This window comes from Oenanthe melanoleuca, chromosome 1, assembly GCF_029582105.1.
Source record: "Oenanthe melanoleuca isolate GR-GAL-2019-014 chromosome 1, OMel1.0, whole genome shotgun sequence".
Taxonomy (NCBI): Eukaryota; Metazoa; Chordata; class Aves; order Passeriformes; family Muscicapidae; genus Oenanthe; species Oenanthe melanoleuca.
The window spans coordinates 80,045,038-80,062,478 of record NC_079333.1 but is presented as its reverse complement, the minus strand read 5'-3'; the positions used below and the strand labels follow the sequence as shown (position 1 = coordinate 80,062,478).

General features: G+C 37.6%; 1 protein-coding gene across 2 annotated transcripts in view; it reads right to left on the bottom strand.

The window, feature by feature from the left end:
* Positions 1–17,441, bottom strand: part of OCA2 (OCA2 melanosomal transmembrane protein) — a 183,289-nt gene that overhangs the window by 135,213 nt on the left and 30,635 nt on the right. For both annotated transcript variants that reach the window (XM_056489564.1, XM_056489573.1), the window contains exons 5-6: positions 1,891–1,989; positions 1,108–1,296 (exon numbers count right to left, since the gene is read on the bottom strand). In XM_056489564.1, coding sequence (XP_056345539.1) covers positions 1,108–1,296; positions 1,891–1,989 — 288 coding nt within the window. The remainder of the gene's footprint in view (positions 1–1,107; positions 1,297–1,890; positions 1,990–17,441) is intronic.

The following is a 17,441-nucleotide window of genomic DNA, read 5'->3' as shown; positions in this document are numbered from 1 at the left end:
CAAGGAGCCAACCCCATATGTACAGCTTGCACTATAGCAGTGAAAATATTTCAAGGGAAGTTCTGCCAGAAAAACATGCTCCTCCCAGATTATAAACCTATGCTATACTGGAAAAAATGGATTTCACACTCCTAATAAACACCTTTGTTCCATCAACTACCAGGGAAATCTACCACAAATGTGAAGAAAAGCACCTGTCAAACTTCTTCACATGTGCTCACATTGCACTAATTGCAGTCATTGGAATTCTCCTGCTCCATTTGTTCAGCAGCAGAGTGGGAGAGCACAATACCATATGCACAATGAGAAGAAAACAATTGTGAAGTGATGAGCTAAGACAGCATATAGATTGGGAAAAGATGCAGTGACACTCTGCTGGAAAGGCGCAACAGATCAACAAGGAGATGTGGACCTGCAGTGCTGGGCTCCATGAAAACCCTGCAGAGCTATCTACAGACACCAAAACAAACTAGAAAAAGAATTGAACCTCTGGAAGGGGCAGAGGGAATTAATATCTAAAATTAAAGATTTTGATAGTTAAATCCTCAGCAAAAATATCCTGAGAAAATTTGAAGTTAAGCTCTTATCATACTGCTATCTACTAATATATTAACAGATTCAATTTCCTCCATGCCTAAACAATGTAAAAGACTAGTTTGGGGTAAAGAGTGAAATATATTAATGTTGTCCAAGATGGAAAAAGGCTCAGTTATATTTATGCTTTGTGCATATGTGAAAAGCTACTGTAATGACTACAGAAGAACTTTTAATACATATTTTAAATAAAGTGAAGCAACAAAACACTGAAGAAAAAAGTACTGTGAAATCAACCCCAGGGCCTTTAAAAATGGTTTCAAATAAATGTTCAAAGCAATATAGAAGATGTTTGATTACAAATTTAGAATAGTTGCTATGATTGATTCTTGTCAGAACAAGGGGTTATTGATCATTATGAACAGACTGAAATCAATTTCACACTATCAATGGCAAGATACAGTCTAAATATGGAGTCCTAGTTTATTAATTTACATAAATAATTTTCTAGACATCTATGCATAAAAAAAATATACACAGAAATTAAAAAAAAACTAATGTTTGAATTCAGACCTCATCTTTGATAAATTGAACTTGACCTGAAGGCTGTCCAAGATTTCATATTTCTCAGAAGAAGTAGATCTGGGAATACTTGTCATTTCACTTTCCAGTTGAAACCTTTGCTCAAATTCTGCAGAGCTGTTGTCCCATGAATCATCATCTGTGGTAAAATCTGGATTATGAAGAGCCACACACTGCAACCTGTCACATTTCCAGCAAACATAAAACAAAACATTGTTTTATTTCAACAGGTAGTAGATGCAACTCACCTTGCAGAACCTAACATACACTCTGAAAGATTTTTATGGAAAATTTCATAGCAAGAGACTCATTCAGTACTGACCAAGTTCCTCTTGGTGACACAGCTGGGTAGACTGGGGAGCAAGAGCAAAATCCCATGACATTTAGGTGTACCTGAGAGCACCAGTTCTCTGACAGGCCAGGCAGATGTACTTCAGGATTTGGTGTGTAAGCTCCATCATCAGGACCTTCCCTATAGCTCCACCGTATCTTTCAGTGCACTTTATGTAATAGCACATAGAGGAAATAAAAGCACAGAACCTGCAGCTGTCTTAGGGCTCTCTAATCACCCTGACCTCACTCCTTTCATACTTCCCTTCTCTTTTTTCAGCCCCTTCCCTACTACCAAGGTCCTCCAGAGTAATTCTCTGCTTACAGAGAGTTCACTTTATTTCCCAGCAGGTTTAGTGTTAGGATATAAGAAAGAACCACATGCAATTAAATAGAAGAAAACTTAGGAAAAGAATATTTTGAGAAAAAATGAAAGTAACTCACCCATTTTCCTCTGAGGAAACCTTCAGTAGTGGTGTCTTCTCTGTAAAAACAGTGTTTTTTGATCTCGAGCTGAATAATTTTGAAAAATTGAAGTGATATCTTTGGAGGGAGAAAAAAACAAAACAGAATAGTAAGTCAGCAGTAAAATTATTTACTACAGACCTATAGAATATTTTGCTACAAGTCCATCTAATTAGTTAAATATTCTTTGAGAATGGTGTTGACCTAAATTAGGGTATTCGTTCATTAAGTTTGAACTAGTCATGGCAGTTACTTCCTTATTCTCACAGGGGAATTATAAGTTTATACTAGGATACTTCATAAAATACAAGATAATAGAAGAATTTATTTCCCATAAATGTTATTTGAGGCATGGATCACCATCTACAGATTCACTAATCTCTACAGTAACCTCTGTACTCTTGGTATTAGGGAAGAAAATCTGAATGCAAGCACTTCATTTCTCTAGCACAATCCCTTTCAAATGGTTTCTGTCAAGTCTTCGTCCTGGTGTTGCATATAATTAAACAGAGTGTAAGCTACTTCTTGCCATACTGCAGCTTAGCATTGTGAAGGAGCTTTTTGCTAGAGTATAAATCCCCAAAACTTAAGAAGCAGCTGAAGACAATCAATCACAATCACAGAGGTCTGGCTTTGGGACAGGCTTCTGGGAGACTAAATAATTGAGCCATTTTAGAACATCTTCCCATGACCAGGCTCTTTCAGAGACATTTCGTATCAAAATCAGCATTATTTGGCACACTCAGATTTATTCCGTTCAAAACTGTAGCCTCCCACCACCAAAAAGTCTCAAAGAAATATGCTAGACATACAGTCAAAATGCAGATCTCAATATACCCAGAGGAAACCCCCTTAGAGGAAACCCAAAATTTCTTCCACTGTTGCTGGACTGTAAGACAAAAGAAATTATAAAATCATAGGCTTCTAAATAAATCCACAACAGTGACTGGTTATTCAATTTTCTAAATATAAGGACATGCCAAAAAGAAGGATTTTATTTTATAACCCCAATGGAAGACAGTGAAGTTTCTTGCAATTTGTAGAGCTGAACTTTGACTTTATAAAGTTAAAACCTCCAAGTACTGCTTTGGCTTGTTTGTTCAGTAGTATTTTCAGTCAGAAGGTGTGCTGAGTGCAGAGCAGTTGGATGTGGTTATTTCAGCCTTGAGTGGCCACAAAGCTCGTTCAAACTCTGCTGTAAGCCACATATTTTTAGTCTCTTAAGAAAGTGAATGAGTTAGAGAGAATCAATTACCTAGTACCTCAGGTGAAATGTTGGGCAGACTACAACTGAGGTGCTACATTGCACTGACACCTCATCTGTGAAGAGATGATTGCATACTCTGTAGCTATCAAAGTGCTTCTGTTTTTAAACAGGAGAATATCATTCACACAGTAGAAAGTCTAAGTGGAGAAACTGGTACTTTGAAACAAGTGCTCTTCTAATCTCATCATGGTTTTCAATGTAAAAGGCTACCTAGAGCTCTTCCAAAATGGAAGCCATAGGGATAGCAAGAATACTATCAGGACTTTAAATGCTCACCAAGCATTGCTGAGACTCCTGGCTAATCCCAGCATCCCATTAAACTCAAAGTCTGCATCCAAATGGGGCCATTTTTATAGCAATTCTGATGGTGGATCTTGAATGTGTGTGTTCAGAAATTTGACTCATGAAAAGACATTTAGCTGTTTCTACTTTTAAACACAACAATGTCACTTTTTCCACAGGAAAAAAAAGGTTTCAAATTATATATAATATATGCTGTTCTGATCTTACCTCATTTTGTGCACACTATTAACCTTTCTGCACTTCCTTTCATTCTTTTCCTTCTAGGATGTGTAAATTCTTACACTAGTAACCAGACACTTTCTACAAAAACTTCCATTTTCTTCTAATTGTTAGAGGTTGACACCAACATTGCTTTATGTTATACAGGTATATGTATATTCCCTGACAATCCACACCTCAGCAGCTCTTCACCACTACTGTGAATAACCAGTCTGCAAAAAGTGCTGAAGGGCAAAGCAACCACAGGAATGGCAGCAAGAAAGGAAGTATAAAGGTCAGGTGGAAGGTGGCTTAAGTAACAGAACATGAGCTGAAGGATCCTGAATGCTAATTAAAAACATCACCTTCCTTTTAATATCACCTTCACTTTCTTCTTACACTTTGTTATCCCCACTCGCTGGTATAGGTCCTGTCACTTTTAAATGGAACTGCAGAGCTGAGCAGATGGCCAAGAATGACTAAGACAGTAAAAATGGAAAAGGTCTTCAGATAAAGTAAAAACAATTAGTACATGACAACAACAATTTGCAAAGAATAAAAACACATGGACAAGAATAAGCAGCAGGAAACAGCCAGGCTTGACAAAACAAAAATAATTAGAGAAAAAGCAGAAGAGCTTCAACTCCTCCATTATGTGATTACTCTAATTAGAGAATGAGAATAATATAAACAATAAAGCTAATTAGGGCATAAAGGAATCTTGAAGGCTGAAAGCTCTAGAAAGAAAAGTTGTAAAAACATCATTTAAAAAATAACATGGTTTATAAAAATGAAAGTCAGCCTTGTATAGAGAGCCTAGTGCAAACTCCTCTGTGCCCCTCATACTTCTGAAGAGATGCTGGAGGTGCAATTCGATCATCTACTTAATCCAAAGATAAAACATCATCTGCAACCAAAACCTACAAAGGCCAAAAACCCCCTCCTGACAGAGGAAGAAGTCTGTAGTGCTCAAAAACCATCATTCTTGCTCCTCAACCCTGCAAGTAGCTGGTAATTGGGACACTGTGTAAATAGGAAACAAATCAAAATGTAACACACTTCAAAACCTGGGGTCAGGTTGCACTTTGAGAGTTTCTTTCTGATCAAATAGCTAGAAACTTTGGTTATGCCCACATGCTAGAATGGAGTGCGGTCCACCTCTACTGAGCAACTCAGCAACATTACCAAGAGGCTAATCACCAGGTCATCTCATTAAGCCATAGTGGGTAGGCCTGTTCACAGGATGAGAAGACCACTCTAGATTTGTACTATGTGCAGAGAAGGATCTGGTAAGCTGGACACCACTTGTGTTCACAGTTCTTCTCTCACAGTTCGAACTCAAAAATCATTAGCATTTTATACATCAAATATGAGAATCATAGAATAGTTTGAGTTGGTCAAACTGGCCCTCTGGAGAGGTATGGTGAGAGCAGGAGATGAAGGGAAGAGGTGTAGGAGACTCCAGTTGCTCCCACTGATGGGTTGATGACTCCTCAGACATTAGTCAGAGCTGGTGGCAGAGCAGTTTTCACCTACAGCACAGCACTGCTTCCCATTACCTCAGGTGATGCCTTCCTGCCATCAGGCACTACACCTGCACTCTGAGCACATTTTCAGGCATTTCCTAATGGTTTTAACACCTGCAATTTTAAACTAAAGGCAAAGGAATTCTTTGTGGTGGGCCCTAGTGTTCAGCCATAAGCAATGTTTCAATCCCACATGCACTACAGCAAAGACCACCAAAAGAAACATCCTACAAGAGCCTGAGAAAGCAAGACCATACTCACCTTAGTTAGGCTGCAAACCCTTTTAAATAGTCACTAGATCTGGCTGGAACCTATTATTTAACCTTGTATTGAAAAGATTAATCATGGTACACAATGTATTGCTTTCATTGCATATAATAAAGAGGATACATTTTCAACATCAGCTAGTGTAATGCTTCATCTCCTATATGTACATGTACACAACTATCAGTTGGGGAGCTCTTTCTATGAAAACAGAAAGAAGTAATTCTCACTTCCATGGGAAAGATTTGGTCAGAATTGAAGAAGAGGAGAATATGGAAGCATATCTATTATGCAAGAGCATTAACAGTTTTTACCATAACTTATTAAAAATTCACTATATAAAAGATTTTAAGCGGAATCTCTTCAGGGGAAAAAAAGAGTTAGCATGCTTCTCTGAATTGGTAATCTAATTCTAAACTAATAACTAAAACTATTACAAGCATGAGGTTGCTTCTGAAAAGCTTAAGAATACTACCGAGCCAAGAGTTTATAACAAATTCAACAACTAAGCAAAGTTTTCTAGAAGAGAAAAAGTCCAGAGTAAAAATATGAGAGATAATTAATCATGAAGAAGACTAGTGACAACAACAGCACGAATTTTATCTATCATTACTGCATTCTTTTAGAATAAAGTCTAATTGCCGAAGCTTCATCTTCCCTAAGTAGAAAACATTTATACAAATCACGTGAATTGAACTAATTACTTTTATCATAACTGTAAACAAGCATAATGCAGAAATAAATTAAGCAACAGAGGTAAAAGAATTTTAAAAGGAAGAAAAAGAAAAGAAAAAAAACACACAAAGAAAGAAAGCCTTAGACCAGCTTTTTACTGCATTTAAAACACATTCTTCCACCAGACTTGGTATCTGTGAGCTTCTGATAAAGTCCACTTTTTGGTGAACCATTCCACTCTTAAACCTTTACCTGCACTAAGCAGCTGTATGCATACATCCGACAACTTTATCATATACATGTGCCTGCAAAGAGACACAACCCTCCATGATGATTTCTCCTCAGCAGTAGCACACCATGGGGAAGTTGTTGTGACCACCCATCACAAATCAAGGATGGCCAGCTGATACACTCAAAGTCAAGAGAAGGTTCAAAGACTCCAGAGCTCGCATCTCTAAACAGTGTCCAGATATTTCCTGATGACTTCTTTATGTAGCTTCACCAAATAACCTCCAGATCCTTTAAACCCATGCACCATTAAGATGTCAGAAAAAATGAGTAGTGAAAGCATTATTTAATACAGACTCATTTTCTATTTGACTTTTCTAATTTTCTATTAGACAGGACTGTACAGGATCCTGCAGAGGGATGCCCAGAGAGGGATCCTGAAGGGCTGGCCATATCTGATAGCACAACACTGTGAGAGGCACAGCAACTGGCAGGTCTCATTCTGAAAGATATTGAGGTGCTGGAGTGTGTCCAAACAGTAAATAAGGTGGTGAAGGGTCTGGAGCACAAGTCTTATGAAGAGCAGCTGAGAGAATTGGGCTTGTTTAGACTGGAGAAAAGGAGAAGGAAAGGTCAGGGAAGATCTTGTCTCTCCCAGCCTGAAGGGAGGTTGTAGTGAGGTGGGCATCTGTCTCCTCTGCCAGAAAACAAGTGACAGGACATGAGGGAGTGGCCTCAAGTTGTTTCAGGGACAGTTCAGATCAGCTGTTTGGAAATATTTTTTTTTCACAGAAAGGGCTGTCAAGCATTGGAACTGACTGCTCAGAGAAGTGCTAAGTTACCAGCAGGTAACTCAGGTACTTAAAAGACGTGTAGGGGTGGCACTTAAGGCCAGGATTCAGTGGTATACTTGGTAGTGCTGGGAAAAAAGTTGGACTTGATAATCTTAGAGGTCTGTTTCACCCTAAATGATTCTATTATTCCAAACTGAGAAACATATGCCATACCAAGACCCCAGGCAATGAAAGAACATGATTAAGAAATGTGTAGAGAAATGTGTGCTGAGCTTATCCTAGATGGAAATGGTTCCTTAGATAGGGCACATATCATGTGCTTGCTTCATTCATTTCTGCTGGTTTTGAAAAGTGAACATGTTCTGCAAGGGCAATTCCAAGAACAAAAATAGCCTGGAAAACAGAGTGCTTCCTGTGACTCCTGTTTCAAAATCAAATCAGGCTTTGTAGGGTTACTGGGCTTCTCTGGGAAAAAAAAAAAAAAAAAAAAAAAAATTTAGTATCTCCACAATTTAGTAATTTGCTTAACTCAAGAGTCTTTTCCTGCCTCTGTCAGAGAAGGTCTCCATCAAGAAGACCAGGAACACCACTCCAGTGGGTGAAGATAAACTTAACCCTTAAGCTGCCATGAAGCATTTCTGACTTTTTCCTCAGAGGGACTGTTCTCCCCACATTTTTTGGTCCCATGTCAAGGTATCATGAAGTCCATCTACCCTGTGGGAGGGATGTGGAGCAGGGAGTGGCCACGGGTCTGGCAGGGCCATGGTCTTCCCAACCAGAGCCTGTCACACAGCACCCAACAAGGAGCAGGGATGGGGTGGGGATGGGGACACACATCAGCCCTGATTTCATGAGCATCCAGCAGGACCACAGCAATATAGCAAGTCCAAAAACCTGCCATTTGTGGGAGTGAGAAGTTGCACTGGAAAGCATATCTGCTGTTTCCTCCTCTAAATTTTCCACTTCAGCAAAGAAAATTGGAAAGCTACAGACCACATGGAAAACTGCAGATAGTCTGAAGGAGAAAATATATTTCAGGAGCAGATGCTGCCAAAAGAGTTTAGCTGTAAGAAACTGCCAGCAAGCTGCACATTTCAAAGAGGCATCAGGAGCCAGTATGGGTAGTGGTCCAAATTCCAAACCCCCAGTTTCCCTTTGGATTACACTGATAACCTGTTAAGAGGTATTATCTGCAAATGCTGCAGGTATACTGAAAAATGAGTCTGCAATAGGCAAGCAATTTGTCAAGAACATTTAAAGCATGATTACGCTTGTGACACTTTAGTATATTCTGCAGGTTTGGCTTTTAAATGCCAGCATTTTTCCTTGACATTCACAATGGCCTTTTAGCTTAACCAGCTCAGCTGCTAACTGAACTTATGACAAATAAAGGGGATCATATCTTTTTTGTAGTCCATAAAGAAATCTGAAAAATCTCAAACATTGAGAAACAACTTAATTCTTTAACTTTGTATCTGGCCAGATTCCCTTAAAGATGCAATATGGGGTGCTTGGATGATGGAAATATGAACAGAAGAATAGGTCTGAGACACAACTAGACAATGTAACAATGTCTAGAGAAGGTTGCTACTCATCAAGCGTTGAAGTGATAGAATATTGTAGTCTCAAAGGTTTGGGGGAACATATGTTAAAGCACAAAGACTAACTTAGAGAGCAGCTAAATTCAAGAATTATGCAAGAAAAGGAAGCACTCTTAAAACAAGATTGCTGATCACTTCCCAGATGAAGGAACACCTTCATACACAACAGTTAGGCAGGATTATTTTGATAAAAAAATTTCCTTAATTCAAGCATTGTACTGACAAGCCACGACATGCATAATTCTTCTGGCCTTTATACATCCTTATGCTACTAATTCCAGTTTTGGAGACTGAAAAGAGCAATTAGTTAGCTATACATAAAGATCAAGTAACGAAAAATATTTTTTTTCCTTTCTTAAGCATTTATTGGAAAATTGTTTTTCCATGTGTTTAATTCCAAGAATTTGTATATAAGATTATTCATAACCATAACTTTTAGATTAAAAAAAAAGACTTTGTCACTAAAAAAAAATCTCCATTCCTTAGAGTAAAAACAGACATCAACCACAAAAAAAGTGCTCATTGCCAACATGATAAAATGTGGCTGATTTTTGTGCCTGGAGAGGTGTTACAGAGGTAGGCCACTGCTTAAAAAGACCAAGTTGTCATCAAATTAAGCTTTATTTCAAAAAACCCAATACTTTGGATGATGGATCCAAAGTATTGTAAACTTGCTGGGACAAGTATTTTGTCCTTTGGTCACAACAAATGGAGCACAGCAAGTTCAAGCATACTCCTATCTGTTAAATTCTAAGGTATTACAATATAACTATGACAATTTTTGTAGCCTTTATGTAGATTCTGATCTCTGTTGACTGGACCCTGCAAAAATGCCAAAATTTGCTTCAAACCTAGAGCGTGAGACCAAGCAAACAAAGAAGAACAGCAGTAAAATTTGCAGATAAATACTTCCTTGTGGGAGATATAGCTGTCATGTTTTGAAATAACACTATTTAGTTGATAAAAAAATAGATTTTTTCACTTGGAAGTCCTTCCATTATATTTACTTCTTAAAATTATTTTAATCACAATGGAGGTAATAAAAATTTATTTTCAGGTTCTGGCTGAGCATAAGACACTGAGGTTTTTCTTATAAGCTTTGCCATCTGAAAGTCTGGTTTAGGATCATTACAGTGACTGGCAAGAGAGAAATCTCTTAAAATCATTTTCATCCTCCACATCTCCCATGTTGTCTATACAAGGAACCTGGGGAATTAACTCTGAGATAACAAAAAGACTTTTTCACTGAATAATATTCAAGCCTTATACAACTAATGTCTGTATTAAGTGTAATAAAAAGTACTTTTTAACGTACATTTTATTTGTACTTAGATCTTTTTCATACAGAAGAGTTTTCTTAAAAAAAAAAGTTATTCAGTGTTGATTAAGTGCATAAAAATCTATCAACAAGCCCTTCCAACTTCCTTATAACTTCCTAACAAGTAACTTCCAAAACAGAGTCATTTGCCTTCCACCCTTGAGTTATATCAGCGCCAAAAACTTTCAAAACATTGAAAATGCCAGAGAAACAAATTTTAAAAACTGAACAGAATAAAAAGTCAGCTTATAACAATAAAATATTTTCTCTTATATTTGGATGATATTCAGTGAAATCATTCAAAAGTAAGTGCAGTTTTTTCTCATGAAGATGGTGCCCTTCTGAAGGGCAATAGCCCTTCACTTAGACCACTGTTACATATTAACAAACACCATTTACAAGCCTCAGGAAATTCATTCCATAGCCTTGGGTTGTGGTTTGTTACCAGAAATCTTTTTCTGCTTTAAGAGGCTTTAGTGATCTAGACCCCCAAGGCTACAATGTCAGAGAAGGAGCTTCTAATCTCTATTAACAAGCAGATTTGAAACACATATTTTTGATTCATTGCTGACCAAGGGGAAACAAATTTAAAACACAAGATCAGAGTCCATAAAAATACTCAATTGAAAATTCTCAAAGTAAAAAGAAGGGGGAAGAAAAATGACCACCAAGCAAATCAACACAAACACCAAGGATTATAAATAACTCATTTGAAAGAAACTCTGAGAACTTGATTGTCTCATGCAGGGTAACATGCAAATTATATTCAGCAAGTCCGCCGTAAAATAGGGCAACTGACTAAAAAAAAAAATTATGCCATTTCAGCTTCCCTTCCTCCTGATTTAAACTCTAATTCTTCTCCAGGTAAGAACATGCTGCTATGCACTGAAAAATCAAGAACCAGAATCATGCCTCTCAGGATTCTGAAGGAAATTCCCCTTGCTACACGTTAGCTGGCTTTGTTCTAGCAATATAATTTAATTGTACATCATATTCCTTAATACTCTTCTTCCCTCCCTGTCACAGAGATGCCCAACTCTTTCCTCTCAGACACTGCACTCCCTTTGACCCTATACAGAATGGAGTAACTTTGGTTACTCCATAGTCTCACAGAGCTGACTTCCTTCCACGTTGTTTCTGAAATAGCATATTCTTCAGGAGATATGTCATAATATTTGTTATGTATGTTTTAAAATCAGCACTATCCCAAAGCTAAATAAATCCTGACTACAGATCATCAAGGAAATAAATAGAACAATAACTCTTCACATACACATGAAAATCTCTGGCCACACAGAAATGAGGTTACATTAATAAATTTCTTTCTGTGCTCACAAAGAAAAAGAAAATAGAAAAGGGATAGTGTCAGTGCCCCTGATTTAAAAAGAAAATTCTTCATGAAGTGTTTATCTGCAGAAAAGGGGAAAGCCCATGCTGACATGGCTGCCCTATGTTAGTAATTTCTGCACAAGTACCATAGCACAGCTAATACAGCCAGTTAAAGAAAGAAGAAATTTTACAGGTGTTTTGATTCCTCAAGCAGATACAGTGCCAGAATAATCCATTAATTTCTCAATCAAAAATGTTTCTTAGCATTCTTAAAAGAATGAACTAAAACCACTATTTAAACATTAAAAAAACAGTTCTTTTCATTTGCCATGTGTTGAACCAGACAGTTATGCAGCTATTTGATTATTAACTCAAATGGATCAAATAGGTTTAGTGCTCTTGAGCTAACAGTGCCACCAAATAAGAAAAGCTTGAAACATAAGAAGAAGTGTTAACAAACACAATTCTTGCATATATTTTTTCAATAAAACAACTCCAGACATCATTGTCAACAGTCGCTGCATCAGCAACTCTCTTTTAATACCATCTGCACAGGCACTTTGCAAAAATAGACTATCCATAGAATGTGATACAGCAGGAAAACTGAAGGATATTCTGTCAAAATGGAAATGCAAAGGGGCCTAGTAAGTGGATACTCTCGGCAGCAGAGCAATAAACAAAGTAACAAAACAAAACAATAAACAGCGAACAAACAAACAAAAAAGACACTAAAGTGCCCATAATCAGACATTGTTATTAAAAGTTAATGTGAAAGTAGCCCTTCTGCACCTCAAGAAACAACACAGAATAATGGTTGTTTGCTACACAAAAATAACAGTTTAGAGTGCAAATAGTGTAATCCATTTGAGTCATAGCATTTAGAAGTTTTAAAGAAATGTTACAAATAAAAATATTTTTAATGAGAAGTAGAAGTCCATAGCAGGTTGTAACACAGAAAAAGATCACATTGTATTATTTTAAGATTATGGAATATGAAAATTAGAATACTGGAAGAACTGAAGCTACAGTAATTATTTCCTCCAGTAGCATTAAGAAGAGTGTTGGCTGAAGACAAAAAATATCATGATACATGGCAGAGCTAAAAGATTTTAACTTAAGACAAACTTAAGACAAAAGTACATAATCAAATTTTTAAAAGGGCATTGATTAGAAAAGATGGACTCTGTCAACATGTTTTATTCATCACAAGAAATATGGCTACAGTCTCAGCTCTGAAGTATTATTCCCATTTATATAATAATTTATTTTGATCAATAACCAAATGCTGTAACCACAATAGGACAAAGTATGCTCCTACTTGCAACTTGATTGTTAAGGAGGGTTAAACGTGATACAGACCATAACACACTGAAGACCTAATTCCTGAAGAGATACAGATGCAGCACAGATGGGATCCAGATGATTAATTTTACATCCATGTAAATAAATTCCATTAGATATAAGGAAGACAGGGTCAATACTTAATTTAGATGATCTCAAAGTATTACATATATGACCTGAATCTTCTCAGTTTCATATAGAGTTTAGGAAGTATGAAGAGCCAGAGTTCTCTGTTCTCCAAACTATCTGCTTGAGCCGAAGACATTTTTGGAGTGGCATATCAAGAAAATTAAATGAGCACTTCTACTCCAAATTGTAAATAGGTTTGTTGACCATTTTTGATGTAGAGTTCTTGTGCTGCCTCACAAACATCAGATTTACAGCTGAAGGAAAGCATGACAGGTGTAACAACAATGTAGCTCTATCAGCTTTTGTCAACAGAAAAATAGATCCAAAACTGTAATTAGTACAATGTCCATACATATAAATCCTTATGACAATCTATCATTCTCTTCTGCCATGAACAGTCTGTCTTCTGTCAAAATAGGCAAATTGGAATATCTCTGGCTATGTAATCCTCTTCAATACTTCCAATTAAACTAGGAACAGGTTTGTAAGGAGTGCTTGCTGTCATTTTATTATTGATCAAAAACAATAGTTTTCCAAATACTGATGTTCAAAGCTTTCACTCTGAAACATCACCACTTCTTACAGTTCTGATTTGGCTTATTTTTGGGCACATACTACAATATGTCAAGCAGATGTGACCCAAAAAAGATTGTCTAAAATGCATTGGTTCCATTGCACCACTTTCTAGAGCTTTTTTTTTCTTTAGCTTTCACCGGAAAGCACTGGGAGGCCTAATACGCAGCACACAGAGCAGACTGGAAAAGAAGACATAAGCTGCCAATGGATACAAAAAACCCTACATATTTATATAATATTGCAGCATAGCCCTTCTCTTTTAGCTTATACAATTAAAGAATCATCAGAGAAAACAGAAGGGTGTTCCTTGTTACTCTCATTCTGAGTTTATTCTTCGTTTTTGCAGACAGATTCACTAAATTTGAGTTCATCCTTTTCACTGCAAGAGGTTTACATGGTGAACCAGCTGTCAATAGACTCCTAAAGAGGACTGCAGGTCACATGTCATTGACATGGCTGAAGAGGTAGAGCTGGTCCTATTACTTCTAGGAAGATTAGATACAAAGGAGTATTTGAAACTGCTTTTACTTTTTTATTTTCTTGGCAGCAGAGAAAATAAATTGCATAAGACCACAAGAGTGCAAGGAAAATTCACTGTAAAATATTTACTTATCCTACTTAGGAATAGACTTCTTACAGTAAATTCCTCAAAAGCATAGTATTTCCTCCTCAAATATCAGGTGCAAAGCTCTGCCAGACATATGAGTTCAAGGTAATTGCCAATGTGGGGCCACCTGGGAGAGATGCTTTCATACTCCCCCACTTCCAGAACTCCACTTAGGGCAGGGGAGTCCTTACGGAAACTCTGCTCCAGGATACAAGGTAGAAGATGGCAGATGGACTGTGTTTACTCCTCACTGACTAGTACAGAAAAGACAGTATCTCTGAAAGTGTGAGCGAAGCCTTCAGCCTCTCACAGCTGCTTCTGAGTGATGCTAACTCACACACTACTGACTCAGTAGCTTCTGCTCCACTTTTTAAAACTGAGTGGCTGTAACTGCCAATCTGTTTTATATTTCACCCTGTCTAAAAAAAAATGATATAAAAATATGCAAAGAAAAAAATTTTAAAGGAAAAACCAAACACAAGTGCATTACTTCTATCCAGTTCTGACAGCCCTGGCTCCAGCTCATGGTGCTGTCCAACCTGCTGTGGGCAGAGCTCTGTGTGGTCCCTGACTGCTGCTGGTCCATTAGCACAATTATTGCAGGTTGCCCCTGCAGCCCCATTAGCCCCTATCAAGCAGAGAATTGCTTGCTTTGTCGCTGTCTGTAAGCATTTTGGTGACTCATTTATCAGCTTTTTCTGTATTTCAGATAGTAAATCACTTGAGCTTCTTATGTACAGCAGGTTTTTAAAAAAGCTATGTGATTTGCCAGACTACTGACCATGACCTTTTTTTTTATTTCAGTGGCTAATTTCTCCCATCTACATTAATCTATTTTTTCCATCAACTACATTCAATTTAACATGAACTTCAGTTCTTTGCTATATGACCATCGCTATCTGGGAAATTTTTGCTGCAGCTCAGGAATGATTTCCAGTGCTTTTAACACGAAAGGACAAAACACTCTGATGCTAATTAATTCTAAAGAGACAGACATTTACAGTTTGGGGCAGACTGAAAGATCCCCATCATCAGCAGAACTATGCTCTAAAACATCTGCTCCTGACAGCAAGCTATGAATGGAAAAAAAAAAAAGGAAGGAAATATTTCTTTTTGTACTCCCTTGAGGGTTGAGATTGTTTTATTTTATGAAGAATCATAGCTTTAAATGTCTTTATCTGGTTAACATGTCTTGCTTTTGTTTGAAAGACCAAGTTGTAAGTAATTATGAGTGCAAGATACTCAGGGTTAGCAAGGAATGCTGCTATCTTGGCTGTCTGGCTTCAGGGTTTAGGACTGGCAAGTTCATATTCTTGTTACCTGCAGCTTTGGGTGGAGTTGAGATTTTTTTTCATATTTGGGGATTGATTGCATCAGTCTAGCTTATAATCACAGCATTAACTTGCTTTTACCTAATTCAATCCATAGCTCAGTACACCCTGCTCACACTCTGTATTACACTCTGTATTTTACTCTGTATTTCACCTTCACCCAGTGTCATTTTGTAGCTCCACTACTCCTACTGCCTCTGCACTTTACTGATATCTACCCATATAAATGCTTCTCCTTCCACTTCTGTCTCAAAGTTCTCTCTCCTCCTCTGGCAGCAGCTCCCCAGCAGTCTGGGCAGAGGATGAGACAATTTCTTTGGTCAAATGTTCAGTGTGTGCTAAGCTAACTAAGCTCTTACCTCATCACCCTGGCTATTAGACTAAAAACTGCAAACCCTTCCTCTCCTCTCCCTTCAAACCTTTATATTTTCAACAAAATAATAGTCTTTGGAAAGAAGAATGAAGAGTATATAAACAAACAATGCTGATTATCATGAAATTTTCTTATAAAATAGACTATCTGAGTCATAGTTGCTGTTTTAATTGATGTTTCATTATTTTAAAAATTATGTAGAAAGAAAACAATTGTCTTGGAGTCTGGCAGATGGACTGTGTCTGGCAGGTGTATGTGGACCCATACACTTACCAAGAACTGGGAGATGCGTATTTAATACTACTCAGAGTAAAGCAGAAATTGTGTATCCATTTCCTACCAAGCAACTACATAAAGTAACTCCCACTAGCATTACTTCTTTTTTGAATAGATCATGAAATCAAGATGCTTTTTTTCTTCTCCCTCTATGCTCTGCAAAATTCATGGGCTCCTGCTCCACCTCAGGCTCTTTGAGGTCCACACCTTAAATTTCAATGGCCCAAACTTATTGTCAAACATTAGATTTATGTCCATTATTCCCTTTCTCAACTATTTAGGCTTCACTTTCAGGTCATGTCTTGTTTTACTCATCAGCTGCAGAGCCTGGACCCACAAAAAAGTTGCCATGTTGTCGTGCAGACCATGTACCACCCAAAAATAGTACTGCAGTGGCTGCCTATTTGCATGTCCACCTGATGCAGTAATATACATAAGGACCATGGATTTCCCATGCCTTCTTTTCCTTCTTCCTCGTTGCTTTCCATGAAAACTCAGTTGTTCTTCTTCGCATAAAACTTGCGCATATTTACATAGCAGAAAAACTGGGACAAAACTGAAATCTTATTAACTAGTATAACTTGCCCAGCTGCTAATGAGAAGTTATGATTTCTGTAAATCATTCAGAATGTTGGCGCTGCCAGCTGCACACATGCACATCAGCCAGGAGCAGAGCACATAGACTGATTTTCCAATTAAAAGCTTCATGGAGAGATGTTGAGTGCGTGAGTTATTTGCTTCATCATAGATGGCCACTCATGTCAGCTATTTAAGCCCCAGGCATGTGCTCCTGCTCAACTGTGAGTGGCCCTTTGCAACACATTTCTTTTCAAAGTCTGATTGACTTGCTGGCTTTACCCTTCAATTAAGAAAAAAAAAAAAAAAAAAAAAAAAAAAAAACCAACAAATTCTGACGTTAAAAGCCTTTCCTTGTTTAAGCAGAGTTTTGCATGAGGAAAGTGCTGTCCAGTCCCATCTTGTGTGTGACTGGCATCCTTCCACAACTGGCCTTAGGTATCTCACAAAGACAAACCCCACATTGCCATATTATTAACTATTAGGAAAAGAGCAGCTGCTTGCAAAATTCAACAGCTTTGTGGAAGGTCACAGACACTCAAGTGAAACATTTTGCTTTTGGAGATTAGTACACTGCAAGTTCTTCACTGAGTGCTAAGCTCAGTGTTTAGCCTGACAGTTGGGAAAGTGTGAGGAAGTTAATTAATACCCCCTAATTCTTTCAGCAGAGCACTCAGAAACAAAAATTAATAATGGTGGGTTCTCTTTTACAGAATGTTCTGTCAGAGCAAAAAGCATTTGAGTGGCTACATGGGAACATTGTGATTTTAGCCTGTCAGTGGCAGAATAGAAAATGTAGTATATGACCAATTCAAGAT